The sequence below is a fragment of the Centrocercus urophasianus genome, unplaced genomic scaffold, assembly GCF_019232065.1.
Source record: "Centrocercus urophasianus isolate 14NV4802_14NV808 unplaced genomic scaffold, USGS_Curo_1.0 seq_10, whole genome shotgun sequence".
In the NCBI taxonomy this organism is placed as follows: Eukaryota; Metazoa; Chordata; class Aves; order Galliformes; family Phasianidae; genus Centrocercus; species Centrocercus urophasianus.
Genome location: NW_024884142.1, coordinates 33,208,301 through 33,224,046, shown reverse-complemented (window position 1 = coordinate 33,224,046; position 15,746 = coordinate 33,208,301). Strand labels below are relative to the sequence as shown.

The 15,746-nt window shown below is 43.0% G+C and overlaps 2 protein-coding genes across 2 annotated transcripts in view; both read left to right on the top strand.

Annotated features, from left to right (window-relative positions):
* PNISR (PNN interacting serine and arginine rich protein) overlaps positions 1 to 3,215 on the top strand; it is a 24,719-nt gene extending 21,504 nt beyond the window's left edge. Inside the window, exons 11-12 of the mRNA XM_042810636.1 lie at positions 1,516 to 2,620; positions 2,869 to 3,215. Coding sequence (XP_042666570.1) covers positions 1,516 to 2,620; positions 2,869 to 2,899 — 1,136 coding nt within the window. The 3' untranslated portion in view covers positions 2,900 to 3,215. The remainder of the gene's footprint in view (positions 1 to 1,515; positions 2,621 to 2,868) is intronic.
* Positions 3,216 to 6,106: 2,891 nt separating this feature from the next.
* On the top strand, positions 6,107 to 11,514 carry COQ3 (coenzyme Q3, methyltransferase). The gene is made up of 7 exons (XM_042827290.1): positions 6,107 to 6,173; positions 6,671 to 6,782; positions 7,016 to 7,168; positions 7,315 to 7,414; positions 8,500 to 8,742; positions 9,743 to 9,902; positions 11,235 to 11,514. Exons 1-7 carry the CDS (start codon positions 6,107 to 6,109, stop codon positions 11,429 to 11,431), a joined length of 1,032 nt encoding a protein of 343 aa, XP_042683224.1. The 3' UTR covers positions 11,432 to 11,514.
* The last annotated feature ends 4,232 nt before the right edge of the window (positions 11,515 to 15,746 follow it).

Below are 15,746 nucleotides of genomic sequence, written 5' to 3'. Positions count from 1 at the left end.
CATCCTTTTACTACTTATTTTAAAAGCCTAGAACTAGACATGGATCTCTGTGTTAGCTAAACATTTGGTTTCCTTAATGTTCCTGTCTCTCTCTGCGTGTCGTAAGATTTATGCGTAAAAGGAGTATGGGGTGTGACTGAGTTGTGGTCTATGACCTCTGCCTACCTACTCAAGATGCCAGGTCAGACACACCTGTGTTGTGCTGTTCACAGAAATCTAAATCTAGAATGAAAAAGCTGATTCTGTTAAGTCCAAATAGTGAAGTCAGGGTCCCATTTGAAGAGGCCTTCAGAAAAGACACTTTTTTAGTATACGCTGTATACTAAAGCTATGCTATGCTGGTTTTTGCTGCCTGTATTGCTTACTATCTTCAGGGACCAGATGGATTTGTTTTCTGGGTTATATTTGACCATGAGTTGCTATTTGTAGTACTCTGTATTTCTGGATGCAGTTTTACTCCCTGAATTAATTATGGAATTTATGGCACTTTTTTTGGCTAAAAAAAGCCATTTTTTTGGCTAAGATATGGTTTTTGTTTTTTTTTTCTGTGGACTCAATTAAAAATGAGGAGGGGTAGTGAACTTGGATGCTGATGCAAAGACTCTATTTAGAACAGAAATAAGTAGAACTTCCTTAAAGTTGGAAACTTCTGGAAAATATTCAGTCTGAATTTCTTCATTTGCTACATTGAAAATCTTGGCCTGTGTATTCAAGGCCAGGCTGGATGTGGCTCTGATCTAGTGATTGGGGACCCTGCTCACAGCAAGGGGTTGAAACTAGATGATCATTGTGGTCCTTTTTGACCCAGGCCATTCTGTGATTGCGTATTTGCTAACTGTTAGGCTTACATATAATCACATCTGGTGTTAACTCCTTCTAAGAACATTGCCATCTGTCTGGTCTTTACTTCTTAGCTGAATCTTTAGTTAATTGTCTACAAGTCCCTTTTTTGTATTGTTCCTCCCTTCCTTTGAATTCCTTGGCTAGAAAAATATAAAAACAAGGAAAAATGTAAACTGCATGTACCAGTCAACACTTAGAACTGATCCTTCCCCTGATAAAGCCATAACCTGAATGTTTTCTTCCAAAAAAAACCAAACCAAGCACATGTTACTATGGCAGAAAGTAGTTTCTGTAAGATCTTTTTGGTTAACGAGGCCCACAGAACATGCAGGCAGGTAAGGCCGACACTGTTCTGAGATTCAGGGGCAACGCATGCACTGTTTGGGAAATAGACTTTCTTTAAACTAGCCGGTGATCGCTCAGCCCCACATGAACAGAACTGAAAGGGAGGCGGGAGGCTCAGGTATAGCTAGGGGAGTACTAGGTGAAGAAGACAAGGAGACTCTGGTATGTAGAATGGCTGCAGGAGGAAAATGTAGGTGTGTATAAATGGATTTGGGAGTTCTTGTGGCTGATGGTAGTTATTTGAGAACTTTGTCTTAAACCACTGAAATGTTGAAGTGGCATCAAGTACTTCTGAAAGTTCATTTTTTCTTTTGTCTGTTTTTTTAGAAGAAAGGCTACAAATTGATAAAGTTTCAAAGGAGATGAATGAATATATGAACAAAGAACAAAACAGCATTTTGACATCACAGGAGGCAAAAGAAATCGAAGCAGATTTGGTTCATGACAAGAAAAGATCTCCAAATGCAATCGCACCCGATATAGAACCCAAAAAAGAGGGTAAAGAAAAAGAGAGGACAGGAAGGAGCAGGTCAAGAACCTCTAGCAGCGGTAGCACTAGCAGCAATAGCAGAAGCAGTAGCAGTAGCAGCACTGTATCTAGTTCATCATACAGCACCAGCTCAGGTAGTAGTCGCAGTTCTTCGCGTTCTTCCTCTCCTAAAAGGAAGAAGAGGCACAGTCGCAGTAGGACACCTTCACACAAAGTGAGGCGCAGCAGAAGCAGGAGCTACTCTCACAGAAATAGAAGAGAGAGGAGTAGAAGCAGGGAAAAAATAAGGGAAAGGAGAAGATCCAGTAGAAATCAGAGCGCTGAGAGAGGGGAGAGGCGGAGGATTCAGAGCCCGTCTCAAGAGAGGAGCTGGGATAGACGTAGGAGTAGTAGCTCAAGAGACAGGAGAGTGGGCCGTGCCAGTCGCAGCAGGAGCAGGGACAGGCGCAAACCCGAAGACCAGCATAGAAGTCCTCCTGGAAATAGGCACAAACACAAAAGTGATGGTAAAGATCAAGAGAGGAAGAAAGAGCATGGTGGAACTGCAGACAAAGACAGAAAAAAGAACAGGGAAAGGGAGAGAGATCAGGAAAAAAGAAAAGATAAGCCTAAAAAGGAGGAAAAAGAAAGCAAGGCTGGTAATCACGATGACAATAGGTTGAAGAGGAAAAGAGACAGTGAAAGAATTTTCCCTCGCAGTGAGACAATATCTGTGAAAATAATAAGACAGGATTCCAGACCAGACAGCAAAAAAGTTACTACCAAAGATAGCAGGAAGCAGTCAGGCTCTGAATCTAGTGCAAGGAGTAGTTCTGAATCGCCAGGAAGCAGTAAGGAAAAGAAGGCTAAGAAATCAAAGCATATTCGGTCATGCTCCATGGAGAAATCTCAAAGGTCTGGTAAGAAGGCAAGCCGCAAACACAAGTCTAAGTCACGATCAAGGTAGTATACTTTTTAAGTATTTTGTCTGCTTTTTTATTTTTATTCTTTTTTTTTTTTGCTATTCGTCTTCATGTGTACGACATATGAACTTTTAAAATAAAGTATGGTATTTATTGAATTTTTGTAGGCAAAAGTAACTTTGGAAAATCTTTTAAAGCTATTAATTGTTAAGCCTAAAGTGTGTGTGGGTTTGGGGGTCTTTTATTTTTTCCAGTTAACTTTTCCCCCTTTTTTCCTCTATTTTTCAGATCAACAACTCCTCCTCGTCGTAAACGCTGAGGAATTAATGGCACCAGTGCTATGATGTTTAAAAATTCCATGAGTTATAAAAGGCTTGTCTCATTATAGAGGCACATTGTGGCTATGTAGGTGAAACCAGAACCCTTTTTTTAACGTGTAAATAGGTGTATTTTTTTCCAAATGCTGCTCTGAATTAAATACCTAATAGGATTTCTTTGTATTACATTTTTTCAAGAACGGTAGTGCTTAATAAGAATATAAAACACACCATTCTCTTTCAGCTGTAATGTTCTTAAAATTACTATTGAATGTACTGTGATGTCAATAAAGCTCTTTAGTTCTTTTTTTGTTTAAAGTTCTTGCACCTGGATTTTGTGTTAAATTGTAGAAAATACTTCAGAAAAAGGCAGCTTTTTTAGTATAACAAATTTTTAAAGTACTTGAGAAGAGACTTTTAACTTGTCACAGTATGTTATCCATGGATTCGATGAGATTCATCTGTTGGGTGGGGGATGTGGAAGAGCAGAGTGTAGACATCTTCCTTTAGGTGTGTAATAGATTTTTAACATCCTTTTTATTCGGACTCTCGAGTAACATTTGCTGTGTGTGTAACATATGGGTCACTGTAATACGAGCGCTACTTAGACTGAGCCCCGCTAGGAATATGTGCAACGAACTGATGTTGTGTGACAGTGCTCTGGAACTCTATTCCTCACCCAATTTCCAGAGAAAACTCTGTGGACGTTCAGGGACATTGCAGGAACGAGACTCAGCCTGCTAGATGTTGATGAAATATATTTATAAATGGCACTCAGTGTGCATTAGGAAACTGACAATAGATAAACATGGCATTTTGGCACATGCTCTAAATGTATAGTGAACATTAAAACTGGTTATTTATGCTATTGTTACGAGAACTGTGATTCCTATAAGGTGAACACATTGGTTAGACAGCAACTTAACTAAATGTAAGTGCAGAGATAGATTTTTATCGCCATAAAGTGAACGAGATCACTAATCACATCTTTTGGGAAATGAACTACAGCTGTTAGTAACAAGAATGTGAAATCATACTACTTTAAAAACAAAGAAACAAAGCCTGCACAACCCTAGGCCTCTGCCTGTTACAGAAGGCACATCATTTCAGGAGAAGGTCGGAGGTCTGTGCCCAGAAGGTCTGCTCTGATGCCGATGGTGGAAAAGATAAAAGGCTCAGCATCAAAGTGAGAGCTCTTTGATGGCTGTGTCTTCTAGGGGAAAAAATTGCACCAGTGCAGCAACTCGCAAAGCATGTCTTCTTGGACAGATTAATCCATTTAACTACAAGTAGAATGCAGCTATGTAACATCTTTGCCAATACATGTTTTTCATAATTAGATGCAGAAGCAAGCTGCTTCACTGCAAAGAATCACACTGTACCTATACGTTTATTAAGCAGTTTAATGGCTGTCACGTACACGCATGTTTACCAGAACCCTGTTATGGATAAATAATTAGTTAGTTCACTTATAAATAACATGCACTCAAAATTTATATAGCATAGAGTAAGCAATCATTCCAAGCAGCAAAATAAGGCATAAATTTGTAATGCACTGTTTTCATTGGTATAAATGATAGTACATTGATCCAAGCTTTTGGTAGAAGTGAGTTTGTGCAGAGCAGGTGGTGTGGCAGATTTGGTATCTTAGGAGGACTTGGAGAGAGAGAAGAAAATTGAAAGGCAATTGAAGAAAAGCTACTGAGGAATACAGTTTCCATAGTGCATTGAATTTGATTTTCAGTTCAGATTTTCTATTATCTGTCTAACAATAAAAGAAAGACTGTATGAAAAGCTTGATATGCTCTGCCAGCAACTGGAATTCTGTCACTTCCTGTAAATATGAAAACACTTTTTATGGACACAAATGCACTTCCATGGGTAGTGACTGTATGCCAATAAAAGAGCATACAATCTCCGAACTGTTTGGGGGGAACCTTACTGAGCAGCATACCTGGCCTGCCTGTGATTAAATGCACGTTGGTACTATGGCAACACCACAGCCATCGGGCTCCTTCCTGTTTAGTAACTCCCTTATGTGTGTTTTGTCAAGCACTGAGGCAAAATAACATCCAGTCCTAATTCCCTACGTTTGAAGTGTTCTTAAAACACGTAAATATATACTGCAAAAATGGGGATGTGTCGTTCTGGAAAAGTCCAGATTGGATCCTTACTCTAGTTTATCTTTCTAAAGCAACCTTTTAAAACGCTTCCATTGGAGGCACGCAATGTTGAATGCCAGCAACTCTGGGGGGTTTCCCTTGAAATATTTATGAGTCAAGGACAGTGTGGAGTCAAGTGAGAGCTGGTTTCCACGCAAATGCTGCTTTGAAGGCAAATACAACAAAACATGAATATGTACACAAAGGCACCTGTTTTGCAGTCCAGGAACAGGCTGCTGCCATAACTAGGCCCAATGGCAGTAAACTAACAGAGTCTAAAGCTTCAGCAGTTACAGGCTTTTTGAATTATGGCATAATTTGTGCTTTGGGAGAAAAATCTGTTGTGTCTTTGAGGGTTATTTTAAGGCAGAGGGCAGAGACTGGGCTGCTGCTCTTAAATGCTGTTATCTTAAAATCTGCTGTTAATGCTGGAATGCAATAATGGTTCGGCTGCCTCCAGTTTAGAACCAGCTTATCCAGTGTGTGTGTATTTAATTACTTGTTACTATTCTTTAAATAGAAAATATAAAAGCAATGGCAGCGTGTATATTGGCTGTTCTGCCAATTCCAGACTGCCTGTTCTGCTAAGCGAATCACAGAATCATTCCGGTCGGAATCTCTCAGATCGCGCAGTCCAGCTGTCGGCCCATCCCGGCCACGCAAGTTCACCGTGCGTTTAGCCGCGGCAGACACAAAGTCCGAGCGCTCCCGCCTGCGGGGCGCCCCGTGCCTTCGGGCCGTAGCGGTTCCTGCACACCGCGGAGCAGCCGGCTCTATGTGCGGGCACGGCGGCTTTCCCGGGCCTTCCCTGCGTGAGTGGAAGGGCTGGAAGACCCCTACAGTTGTTAGAACAGCGAAATCACCGCACCGCGTCGCCGCAGGGGAAACGTACGGACAGCGCGCCCGGGCTCCGGCGCCGCGTTTCTAACCCGATGGGAAGAGCGGAGTTGGGGAGGGGAGCGGCCCGGCGGAACGGAAAGCAGCGGAACGCCGCGGCGCCGTCCCCGTTGCCGGCGGACGCGCGGAGCGGGAGCGCAGAGCGGAGCCATGGTGCGCGGCGCGGGGACGACCCGCGCCTTTGTCCGCGCCCTCAGCGGCCGGTGGGCGGCGGCCGGTGAGAGGGAGGGGGTTGAAGGGGGGCGAGCGGGCGGGGTCCGGTCCGGTCCGGTCCGGCGGTAGGATCTGCCGCCCCGCGGGGTGCAGCGGTCGGTGCCGCGCAGCCCGGTCTCCTCCAGAGCCGCCGCGATGGGGCCGGGAGGCGATTTGGAAAAGGCTGGAGAACGCGGCGGCCTCGGCCAGGCTGCGCCCCTCCCGGACGGGTTTCGCGCAGGCGTTTCGTGGCCGGTGCCCGTGTGCGTGAGCTGCGAAGGAGCGTGCAGCCGTGCGGTGAATCAGGGATGGCAGCCCTGGGGCTGTTTTATCCGGAAGCGTGTTTGTGCAGGCACGCTCAGAATAAACTGCTTTCCTTTTTCTAACGCAGCGATAACTAGTAGGTATTCCAAGTTGAGGCTGTTCGTACGTCCCAGAGCAGCGATGACAGGCCGGGTTGTTTTCTGCCCGCGAGCTGCGGAGCCGGCGTGTGCCGCTCAGTTCCCCGCTGTGTGTCTGCAGGTGGCCACGGCGAGCCGTCCTGCTGCACGCTCCCCACCAGCGCTCTCCTGAACCGTAATGGCAAAGTTCGGCTGAATCCCAGCAGCGCTCCGACTGACCTAAACGGCAGCATGTAAGGACTGGGGCTGGACTTACGCTGTGTGACAGGGGATGGCATCATGGCATCGCCTGAAGGCATTTCTAAATACCACAAATACTGGGAGTTGGATGAAAGCTTTTTTTAATTTTTTTTTAATTTTATTTATTTATTTTTTTTTTTTTAATTTTTCATCCTCTGATTATGAAGAATGTGTTTTCTCACCATAGTTCAGGTATTAGTTTCATGACGTGGCTTTCGTTGCTCAGGGTCACCGTGAGGAGGCTGCTCAGCACCTCGCAGTCGTCAGTGGATCCAAAGGAATTGAGGAAATTCCAGGTCCTGGCACACAGGTGGTGGGACGAGCAAGGAGAGTACTCAGCCCTGCATTCCATGAATGACATCAGAGTGCCGTTTATTAGGTGTGGGTTTGAAGACAGGTGTTTTTATGGGAAATATTTCCCTGCAACCTCAGAAAACACGGAGAATGTATAACCATTAGCAACACGTAAGTTAAATGCGTGTTGCATTTACTGAACCACCCTGTGTGTTTGCCCCTTTCTGCTAGAGACACTGTGCTGAACATGGGCAGCACCTACCAGCAGGGAAGCCCACTTTCTGGGATCAAGATTCTGGATGTTGGCTGTGGTGGTGGACTGCTGAGTGAGGTAAGAAACGGTGTGCTCCTGTTTTTCCTGTTAAAAAGCACGTGTGTTTTTTGAGTTAACTGTGATGCTGTTCCATTTCTAATCCTCAGAGAAGGAGCTCTTCTCTTTCAGTGATGCCTTAGTTAGCAGTACAGACAGGCTGCTGAGCGGTCTGCAGAACCTGGGAGCTGAGAAGTGGAACCAAATGGTTGCACAGGCCCCAAGCAGCGCTGTATCTCATCAGTAGATGATGGGTGGTTTGTAGCTTCAGCCGAGCGATCCTGGGAACTTTATCAGTATCTGAAATGAAGTGTTGCAAATAATCTCTCCCTATTTGTTTTTTTTTTTCTTCCCTAATTCATTCTGAGCAAAATCCTTGGCTTAATGAGAGCCTGCTCTCTGACAGGACGTGCAGAACCGGTGTGCTGCCTGGCTCTCTTAGGCTAATAACTGGTGGATTTCGGGTTGGAATAACATACATGTGGTCATGTTCAGCAGCCTGTTTCGGTTTCAGGAGAGGTGATGACTGAGGTGTTAACCTATGAGTAAGAAGACACTGGAAAAGCTTGAGTGACAGCCAAGCCTGCTGCTATCCTAGCAAGCATCAGTGTTCAGTTCTCAGCAGTGAGAAAGCCCCAGATATAATCACGTATTAAGTAACCATTAAAAAGATATGAGGATTTGCCTTTACAGATGGATGTTGAAGAAAGTAATGACAGTAATTAAATAAGGCACTGTTTTCCCTCTTTACATACTGTGTTGATTTTCCTCCTTTGTTTTTCCTCTACCTGAGGGTAATGTTGGAGGAAATCTTTATTTGGGACAACAAAGTGGACTCAGAATCTGTTTTTCTGAAAAATACTGTGTATTCTGGTATTTAGTTTTCTGTCTGAGAAAATTATTGCTCCCAATGCAGATAAAGCTAAGTGCTTTTATTTTCCCTTTAATTAACATTTAAAATAAAACTGCTGGGCCAGAGCTCGTCATTTATTGGCATTTGCCTTGTTTCCTGCATCACCTATGGACATTGTGAAATTGAAGGCACCTTTAATTAAAAAAAAACCTCTGCTTTCACGCGGAGAATAAATTACACTTTGTATTCTTAGCCTCTAGGTAGACTGGGAGCTTCAGTTACTGGAATTGATCCTCTGGAAGAAAACATCAGAGCGGCGGATCAGCACAAGTCATTTGATCCAGTTCTGGCCAAGAGAATACAGTACAAGTCTAGCTCACTGGAGGAGATTGTGGAGGAGTCTGTGGAAATGTTTGATGTAATTGTAGCTTCTGAAGTCGTGGAGCATGTGGCTGACCTTGAAATGTTTATCAAGTGTTGCTGTCAGGTGTTAAAGGTAAGAGAGTTCTTGCTTTCATTATTGGAAATATTCTCTTTTATTATGGAGATTTTCATTTGAAGGTATGTGAGAATGCCTCCATCTGCATCCCTTTCTCCACTTGGGTGCACGAGTGCTGAGACGTGCTCCAAAGGTGTGAGTACATCTTCCTACCTTCAGGAACCTGAAATTGGAGCATATTTATTTCCCCTGTCCTGCCTTAGGAAAGTGTTAGTGGCATTACCTACTGTTGAGATACAGCTTTGCATCATAAATCTGGTTGCATCCCATTTCATCTAGGTAAAACAAGTCAGTGCTGCTGGGGATGGAGTGCAGTGGCTCAGACTGCCTTTAAACTGACTGTAATAACGTTTCTGGTTCAGAAGAAGCTCCTGAGTTGCTTATAAAGGGTGATAGTGATCCTCAGAGATAATCAGGTGTTGTTTTATTCCTTTTGATATCTTTGCAAAGAAGGATGGTAGGCCTGGTGTGCAAGCAGCATCTCTCTAATCTCATGATGTTTCTTTTTGGTCATCAGAAGGAATAATAGATTATTTGAATGGAATTTTTAACTGATTTTTGGCCATCTGGGGACATAGAAATTATCCTTTTTTTCCTACCAAAAAGTCTCTTAAATGCTTAGAATTCATTCCTGGCTTTGGATTTTGTCCCTGTCATCATTAATGCAAGCACTATGTTCAGCAGTCTGGTAAGTTGAGCAGTATTGCATGTTGTACTAAAGCTTCAATTTAAAAACAAACAAACCAACATAACACATCTTTGTTTTTACAACAGGTCCTGTATTGACTTTATGCCTTTCTTTTATCCATTTCCTGGGCAATATTATAACTGACTTTGTTAGATGGTTTCTGTGCAAGGAAGTGGTTTCTGATTATGGTTATGTCACCTTGTAGCATATGGGCTTGTAGATAGACAGCTTAAGCTTTAATGAGAGTGAATTTAAAGTGTATTTTCAAATGAATGTTTTTCTGATTTAACATTTTAATATTTTAACTAGCCTGGAGGTTCTTTGTTCATTACTACAATCAATAAAACTCAGTTGTCCTATATCCTGGGAATTGTGGTTGCAGAAAAAATAGCAGGCATTGTACCAGAAGGAACACATGACTGGGAGAAGTTTGTTTCCCCAGAGGAGCTGGAGCGCCTCTTGGAAGCGAGTGAGTAGTGGGCTGGGTGATGGGAGCATGGGGAGAGACTCAGTGCTTGCTGTAGGAGTGGCAAGGGGATAGGAGAGCTGGGGTGATTGCTGTTGGCAGCATGCAGCTTTTCCTGTGTGAGTTACTAGTCAGTAAGTACCATTTCTGTGTTAGAGACACTGCTGCTTGCTGGCTATTGTATAAACAAAATGGAGTTGTAACGAATGCAGAGATTAGTCGAACAAAATCACCATTACAGCTGTCCCACTGTTGGACAGCTGAAGCAAGAAGGCCAAGGTTTTCCATCCTGTTCTGGTGGCAGGATGTACACTCTGAAGTGGTTCATATCTTCTAGGTCAGGTTTCAGGAAATAACTGTATTGGCACTCCGGAGCTGCCCTGCTGCACTGCTTTGTTTGTCATCTTCCTGCTGCGAGGTGTTTTATTTTTGGTTGTGGCTCCATGTTCTTTATGAATATTATGTTACTAAAAGATTCCTTAAAGATTGTGAAGGTGAAATCTACCACAAGTACAGCAGTCAGTTCTTGAGAAGCAGTACCATGCTGATTTGATCAAAGCAGCTGTGGTTTGATGGCTTTTACAAGAGAAAAAGTACTGAGCTGGAAAGAACTCTGCTTCATTGTCCTCCTTCTCTAAACGTGCTTTAAAACCCTCTCACCAAATATTTCACTCTCCTTTAGTTCACTGTAGGGAACCTGATGTATGAGTATTCTCTTGGTAAGGCCTTTGCACAGCACCTTCCAGAGGTGCCATCAGGATCACGGCCCGACTCAACGTGCTGGTGCTTGTTGCTTTTCTCTCCTGAAAAGGAGAAGCAGGTGCAGTGGAGTGATTTGTTTTGACTGGCTGTTTGTTTTCTGCCTTGTCTGCTGCATCCTACTGGGACATGGCAGAGGCATGCAGTGAACTGAGAGCTGCTCAACAGGGAGTGCTAAATCACTCCTTGCTTACGCCAAGTTTTTGATTGCACTCTTCTGCCTTTCTTATATTTCCTCTTCTTAAGGGGATCTGCAAAGTCCTTCCAGAGACGTGCTCACATTTTGATTTTGAAGCATGTGGTGTCAGTCTGAAGGATGTGTCTGTCTATAAGAAAAACCAAAACTTTATCATTCACCCACACGTGGTTGGTTGTTTGTAGCGTATCTCCTTGCAGTGGCTTACCATATAGTGGTAATGGTGTGGTCATTGCTGCTGCTGGTGTCTGACAAAAGCAAGCTTGTGAAGCACAATTCCACAAGTGGAAGAAGCGTATTTCAGACTTGCTGTTCTAAAGTGTTTGATGTGGCAGTGACTCAGAAAGAAAATGTTTCTTTATGCCTTCTTACTTTTCTAGATGGCTTCTCTGTCAAGGCTGTGAATGGGATGCTGTACAACCCCCTCACCGGGTCCTGGAGCTGGATTGAAAGCACAAGCATTAACTATGCCCTGCACGCTGTGAAATCCGGGGGTCAGGCACAGACAAGCCAAACAGAGCCTCTCTCAGAGATGGAAAGCGAACAGTGCTCGGCCACAGCTGGCACCAGCGTGTGACCAGCTGAGATACATGCTGATGGACTGCCACCAGGAACAGAAAAGGTTTTAGACAGGCACAATAAAGCCTTTTGTAACAACAAGCTTGCTGTTTGCATTAATAATGTTGATGCCATTTTTGGCCAAATGTTTTGGGCAGTCTCAGAAAAAACAAGTGCCTGTTATCTCAGGAATCCTTTAAGATTGAAATGAGAAAAGCTCTGGAAGAAGTCTTTTTATAAAAAAAAGAAGTTTCAAATTGTTCCCTCAGTAGCTTTGAGAAGGTTCTTTCTTTGGATGATGATGTTTGTGTCATCTGAGGAAAACTTGTCTCTCCGTAGAATGATAGCTTAAATGCAAGATGAGTTGGAAAGCACAATGTATGGGAAATGCTTTAGATATTTCAGTTACTCATGTATGAAGTACTTCATGTTAAAATTCATGTACATTTAAAAGCCACAAAACCACAATCACCACTTCTTTCCACACTGTGCCTTCTTCCTGAATGGGGAAGGAGGATGCTGAAAGAAGAGTAGCAACCCTTTGCTGTTGGGTTGCGCTGTTTCTACAGCTGATCACTGCGGTGGAAAGAGAGTCTTACAGCCCAGAGTGCCTCTGCTGTCAGAAGTCTCATCTCCGTGAGGTGGCTTTATCTGTGCCTATTTTAACCTTCTCCCTGTTCTCGAATAAAGGACAGTAAAGCTGCAGGTAGAACTTTACTAAGCAACTGGAGCTTTTTGCTAGCTACACATTGCATTAGTGGGCTGTCCTAGAATTGAAATGCCATACCTAGTCGTTTGTGAAGTTCTTGTGCCAGCATAAGGAAAAGTGTTCATTGAAACAGGACTTTCTAAATAAAACTTCTCTTTATGGTTCTATCTCTTTTCTCCTTCACTTTCCCTTGGCTTATATATAGGCAAAGAGGTGGCTTGGCTGTGTTTTTAATTTTCATCCCTGCAAACTGAAAATGAAACTTCTTCTGTTGGATATTTCACCTGTTGCAGAGGTTTAGTGGGCTAAATTACTATATTACATATTTGTATTCTTGCTGCTTTGCTCTGTGGTACTTCAGAATCAAAGCATTGGATCTAATGATGTATATAAGAATATAGTTAATTACTAAGGGAAACAGTAGTATTTCACAGATATCAAATCTGAAAGGACTCTCTACTGTGAATGTTTGTGTGACAGTAAATTCTGCTTTGTAATATCTGTGCTATAGTTTGGCTTCTGGGAAGAAAAACTATCTTGACGTGAAGAGTTCAGCGACGTAGAAGGCAGTATATAGGGCTCATGTATGGCATGGGCACCTCACCTACTGTTGCTACACATGTACAGAAACCCTGTCAAATGCGAGAGTTAAGTGGGTGGCACAGACCTTGTAGCCTGTTGATGTGAAAATGTGGTAAGGAAGCTAAGTCAAATAAATTTGCAAGCCTTTGGCTTTTCTGTTGCAAGTTGTTTCTAAGTATGGAGCCATAGTCTTGAGGCTTACAAGAGCAGAGGCTGAAAAAAAAGAAATGTTATAACAGCAGGTAAGCAGCTGGGACTAGGGGTGAGGCAGGAGTGATTCTTGCCTTGAGATTGGGGAAAAAAGGTTTTTTTTTTTTTTCAGCTTCTATATTTATTTGTTACCCCTTGAACCTCCTGTTTCTAGCCATCTGTTTCTGTAACACAGCAACAGATCTGATCACACAGAGCAAAGATCTGATCTGTCTAAAACGTGCAACAGAGCAAACTCTGTTGTTCTGGCCAGTCTAAGCTGTTAGCTCTGATTTGGCTCCTATGTCTGAGCTCTCCCACCCTGGTTCATGCACTACGTTACCGAGTCTGAAGCTTCTCCAAGTTGTTTGCACTCTGATTCAGCTTACTTGCCCAATAAATAATTATCTCAGTTTTCTCAGTTCTTTTTTTGGGGGGGGGGCAGTGGTTGTGTTCTGGGAGAGGAATTTTTCCACTGCTGAGGACATACAGCAGCCACATGGAGAGATAAGGGTGGGGCAGGATGGCCCCTCAAGGGGCAGGATGCTTCCAGCAAGATGAACCTCTCTTGTAAAACTGCCCTTTCAGATAATAATTCAGATGTTAATTGCTCTCTAGCCTAATACGAGAAGTATGAGATCCTCAGAAGAGATTTGCATATAATTTTCTTTCTAAATAAAAACAGAACTTGGAAGCTTCCCTGATGTTTCGTTATGCTATCTCACTGTCCATTGTTCCCTTGTGATCAAGTCTTTTTTAGACCACTTTAACAGAACCTGAACATTTCTGTACACGTGTTTGCAAACATCCTGCATTAATTCCCTAGGGAGTGGAAGAAAAAGGGACTGAAAAAGGTTGTGACTGTGAAGGGAAAGGAGAAGCTGATTTCAGAAAAACTTTCTGCAAGATGGTCTCAATTCTGAAGTTCTTTCATTATGTTGAAACCTCAGCTTTAATTAAAAGAAAGAAAAAAAAAAGATTTCTCCAAGTGCTTCTTAAAAATGCTTGGAAGAAATAATGGCATGCAATTGAGAGGTTCAGAGGCCAAGGGGTCCAGCTTCTATAATTAACTGGTCTGATGAAGAAGGCTGGAGGATAAGTGAAACAAAAAGATGAACCACCATCAAAGCGTTGATTATGTGGCTGCAGTGCTTTGAGAGGATCTCAGTTCCACCTGAGTCTTGTCATATTAACCCCTGGTGCCTTGTTTCAAATACCTGCCCCATCACCAAGCTCCTGGGAAGGAAAGTTGGGCTCCTCTGGCTTCAAATTGAACACTGGTCACTTATTACTCAAGAGGAGCTGCTAGATCCTCCCTTATGGTGTTTCTTACGTTTAATCAGTCTAGTACTCTGATGCTTCCAGGTGGAATCCCACAGTAGATCTTTGTGCCCCATATCCCCTTTATTGGAAACATACACAGTCACAATACTTCTTTGCTGTGTATCCCAAGATGGTGAAGGGCTCTAGAGGGGATGATGTACAAGGGGTGGCAGAGGTCCCTTGGTTTGCTCAGCCCAGAGCAGAGGAGCTGAGAGGAGGCCTGATGGCAGCTGTAGTTCCTCACAGGGAGTGGAGGAGCAGCGCTGAGCTCTCTGTGACAGCGACAGAGCTGTGCCAAGGCAGGGCTTTCTGCCCTGACCTCCAGAACCCTCTGCCAGGCTTTGTTGAGTCCACAGAGACAGTAGCACTTAGCACACAGCTGCCCATCAGCATCTCTAAAGAAGGTTTTGTGGTTTATTTCTTCACTGCCTTGGAATAGATTTCTACTTTTTCTGCCCACGGTGGATTTTATTGCACTATCTCCTGCTTCATGATGGGATGAGTGACCAAAAAACTGTTATGTAATGCACATCTCGCCATCATAATCACATATTTTTCCCCAGCTCCAATGGAAGTAGAATATTGTTTTTATAACCTTTTTAAAATCAATTAATTTTGCTTAGACTGAATGCTACCATAAATTTCAACAAAAATATAATTCTTTTCAGATTATTTTTTGTGATAAAAATCAACTTGTTTTTCCCCTGCTTCCTGCAGGCTATAGGATAAATCTCTGCCCATTTAATATTCTCACCAACCTTTGTATCACAGTGACTGTTTTGTATCTCCACACATCACCATTTTCTTGAAGCAATATAAAATGATGTCATGTTTGACCCTAGCTAGAATGGCTGGGTTTTTGTCTGGGATGTAAAACCACCTGACCTGTCATAACTTACACACATTGCACACCCACCTCTCCTGATGACATCAGTGCATTAGGAGCTCAGGATATATATCTGATATACATTTTATCATGTTTTTATTCCCATGTGGAGTCACTCCAGTGATGTAATCAATATTCACTGTCTCTAAAAAACACATTATTTTTTCTTCTTAAAAGGACTGTGAAGACCATTACTGTTCCATTAATAAATTTGAAACCTCTTGTGTCCTCATGAGTTGGGCCAACTGAAAAAACAAACCCGAAATAGCTGAAATTAAAATGTAAATATGGCCTTAAAATTAAGCTACTGTATTATATAGACTTGTAATAGAAATTATAGGAAAAGATTTGAGGTGTTTATTCTCCTGAATGACAATATGCACATACTGAGGTCATGGAAGTGTGAGTCTGAATTCCTCTGATGGGATGATTATGTTGCCAGCTAATACCTGAAAAGGAGGGAAGGTGGGAGCCATCGCCCTGAGCAGCAACTGCAGTGGGTTCCTGGAACTGTACTGCTCTGGGAAAGCTCCAGATGAAAGATCCGACCACAGAAGTGTGCAACCTGCCAGCTGTCCAGAAAGCTCATATTATAATATCATTAAAAATGACTGAGGGAACCATGAGACTGGTTTGTCAAACTGG

What these genes read in the sequence shown, in the direction of transcription:
- COQ3 (XM_042827290.1), top strand. Translation starts at nt 6,107, where the DNA reads ATGGTGCGCGGCGCGGGGACGACCCGCGCCTTTGTCCGCGCCCTCAGC. An exon ending in GTTGCTGTCAGGTGTTAAAG is followed by an intron (nt 8,743 to 9,742) that starts GTAAGAGAGTTC and finishes TATTTTAACTAG; the next exon opens with CCTGGAGGTTCTTTGTTCAT. An exon ending in GGAGCGCCTCTTGGAAGCGA is followed by an intron (nt 9,903 to 11,234) that starts GTGAGTAGTGGG and finishes TTACTTTTCTAG; the next exon opens with ATGGCTTCTCTGTCAAGGCT.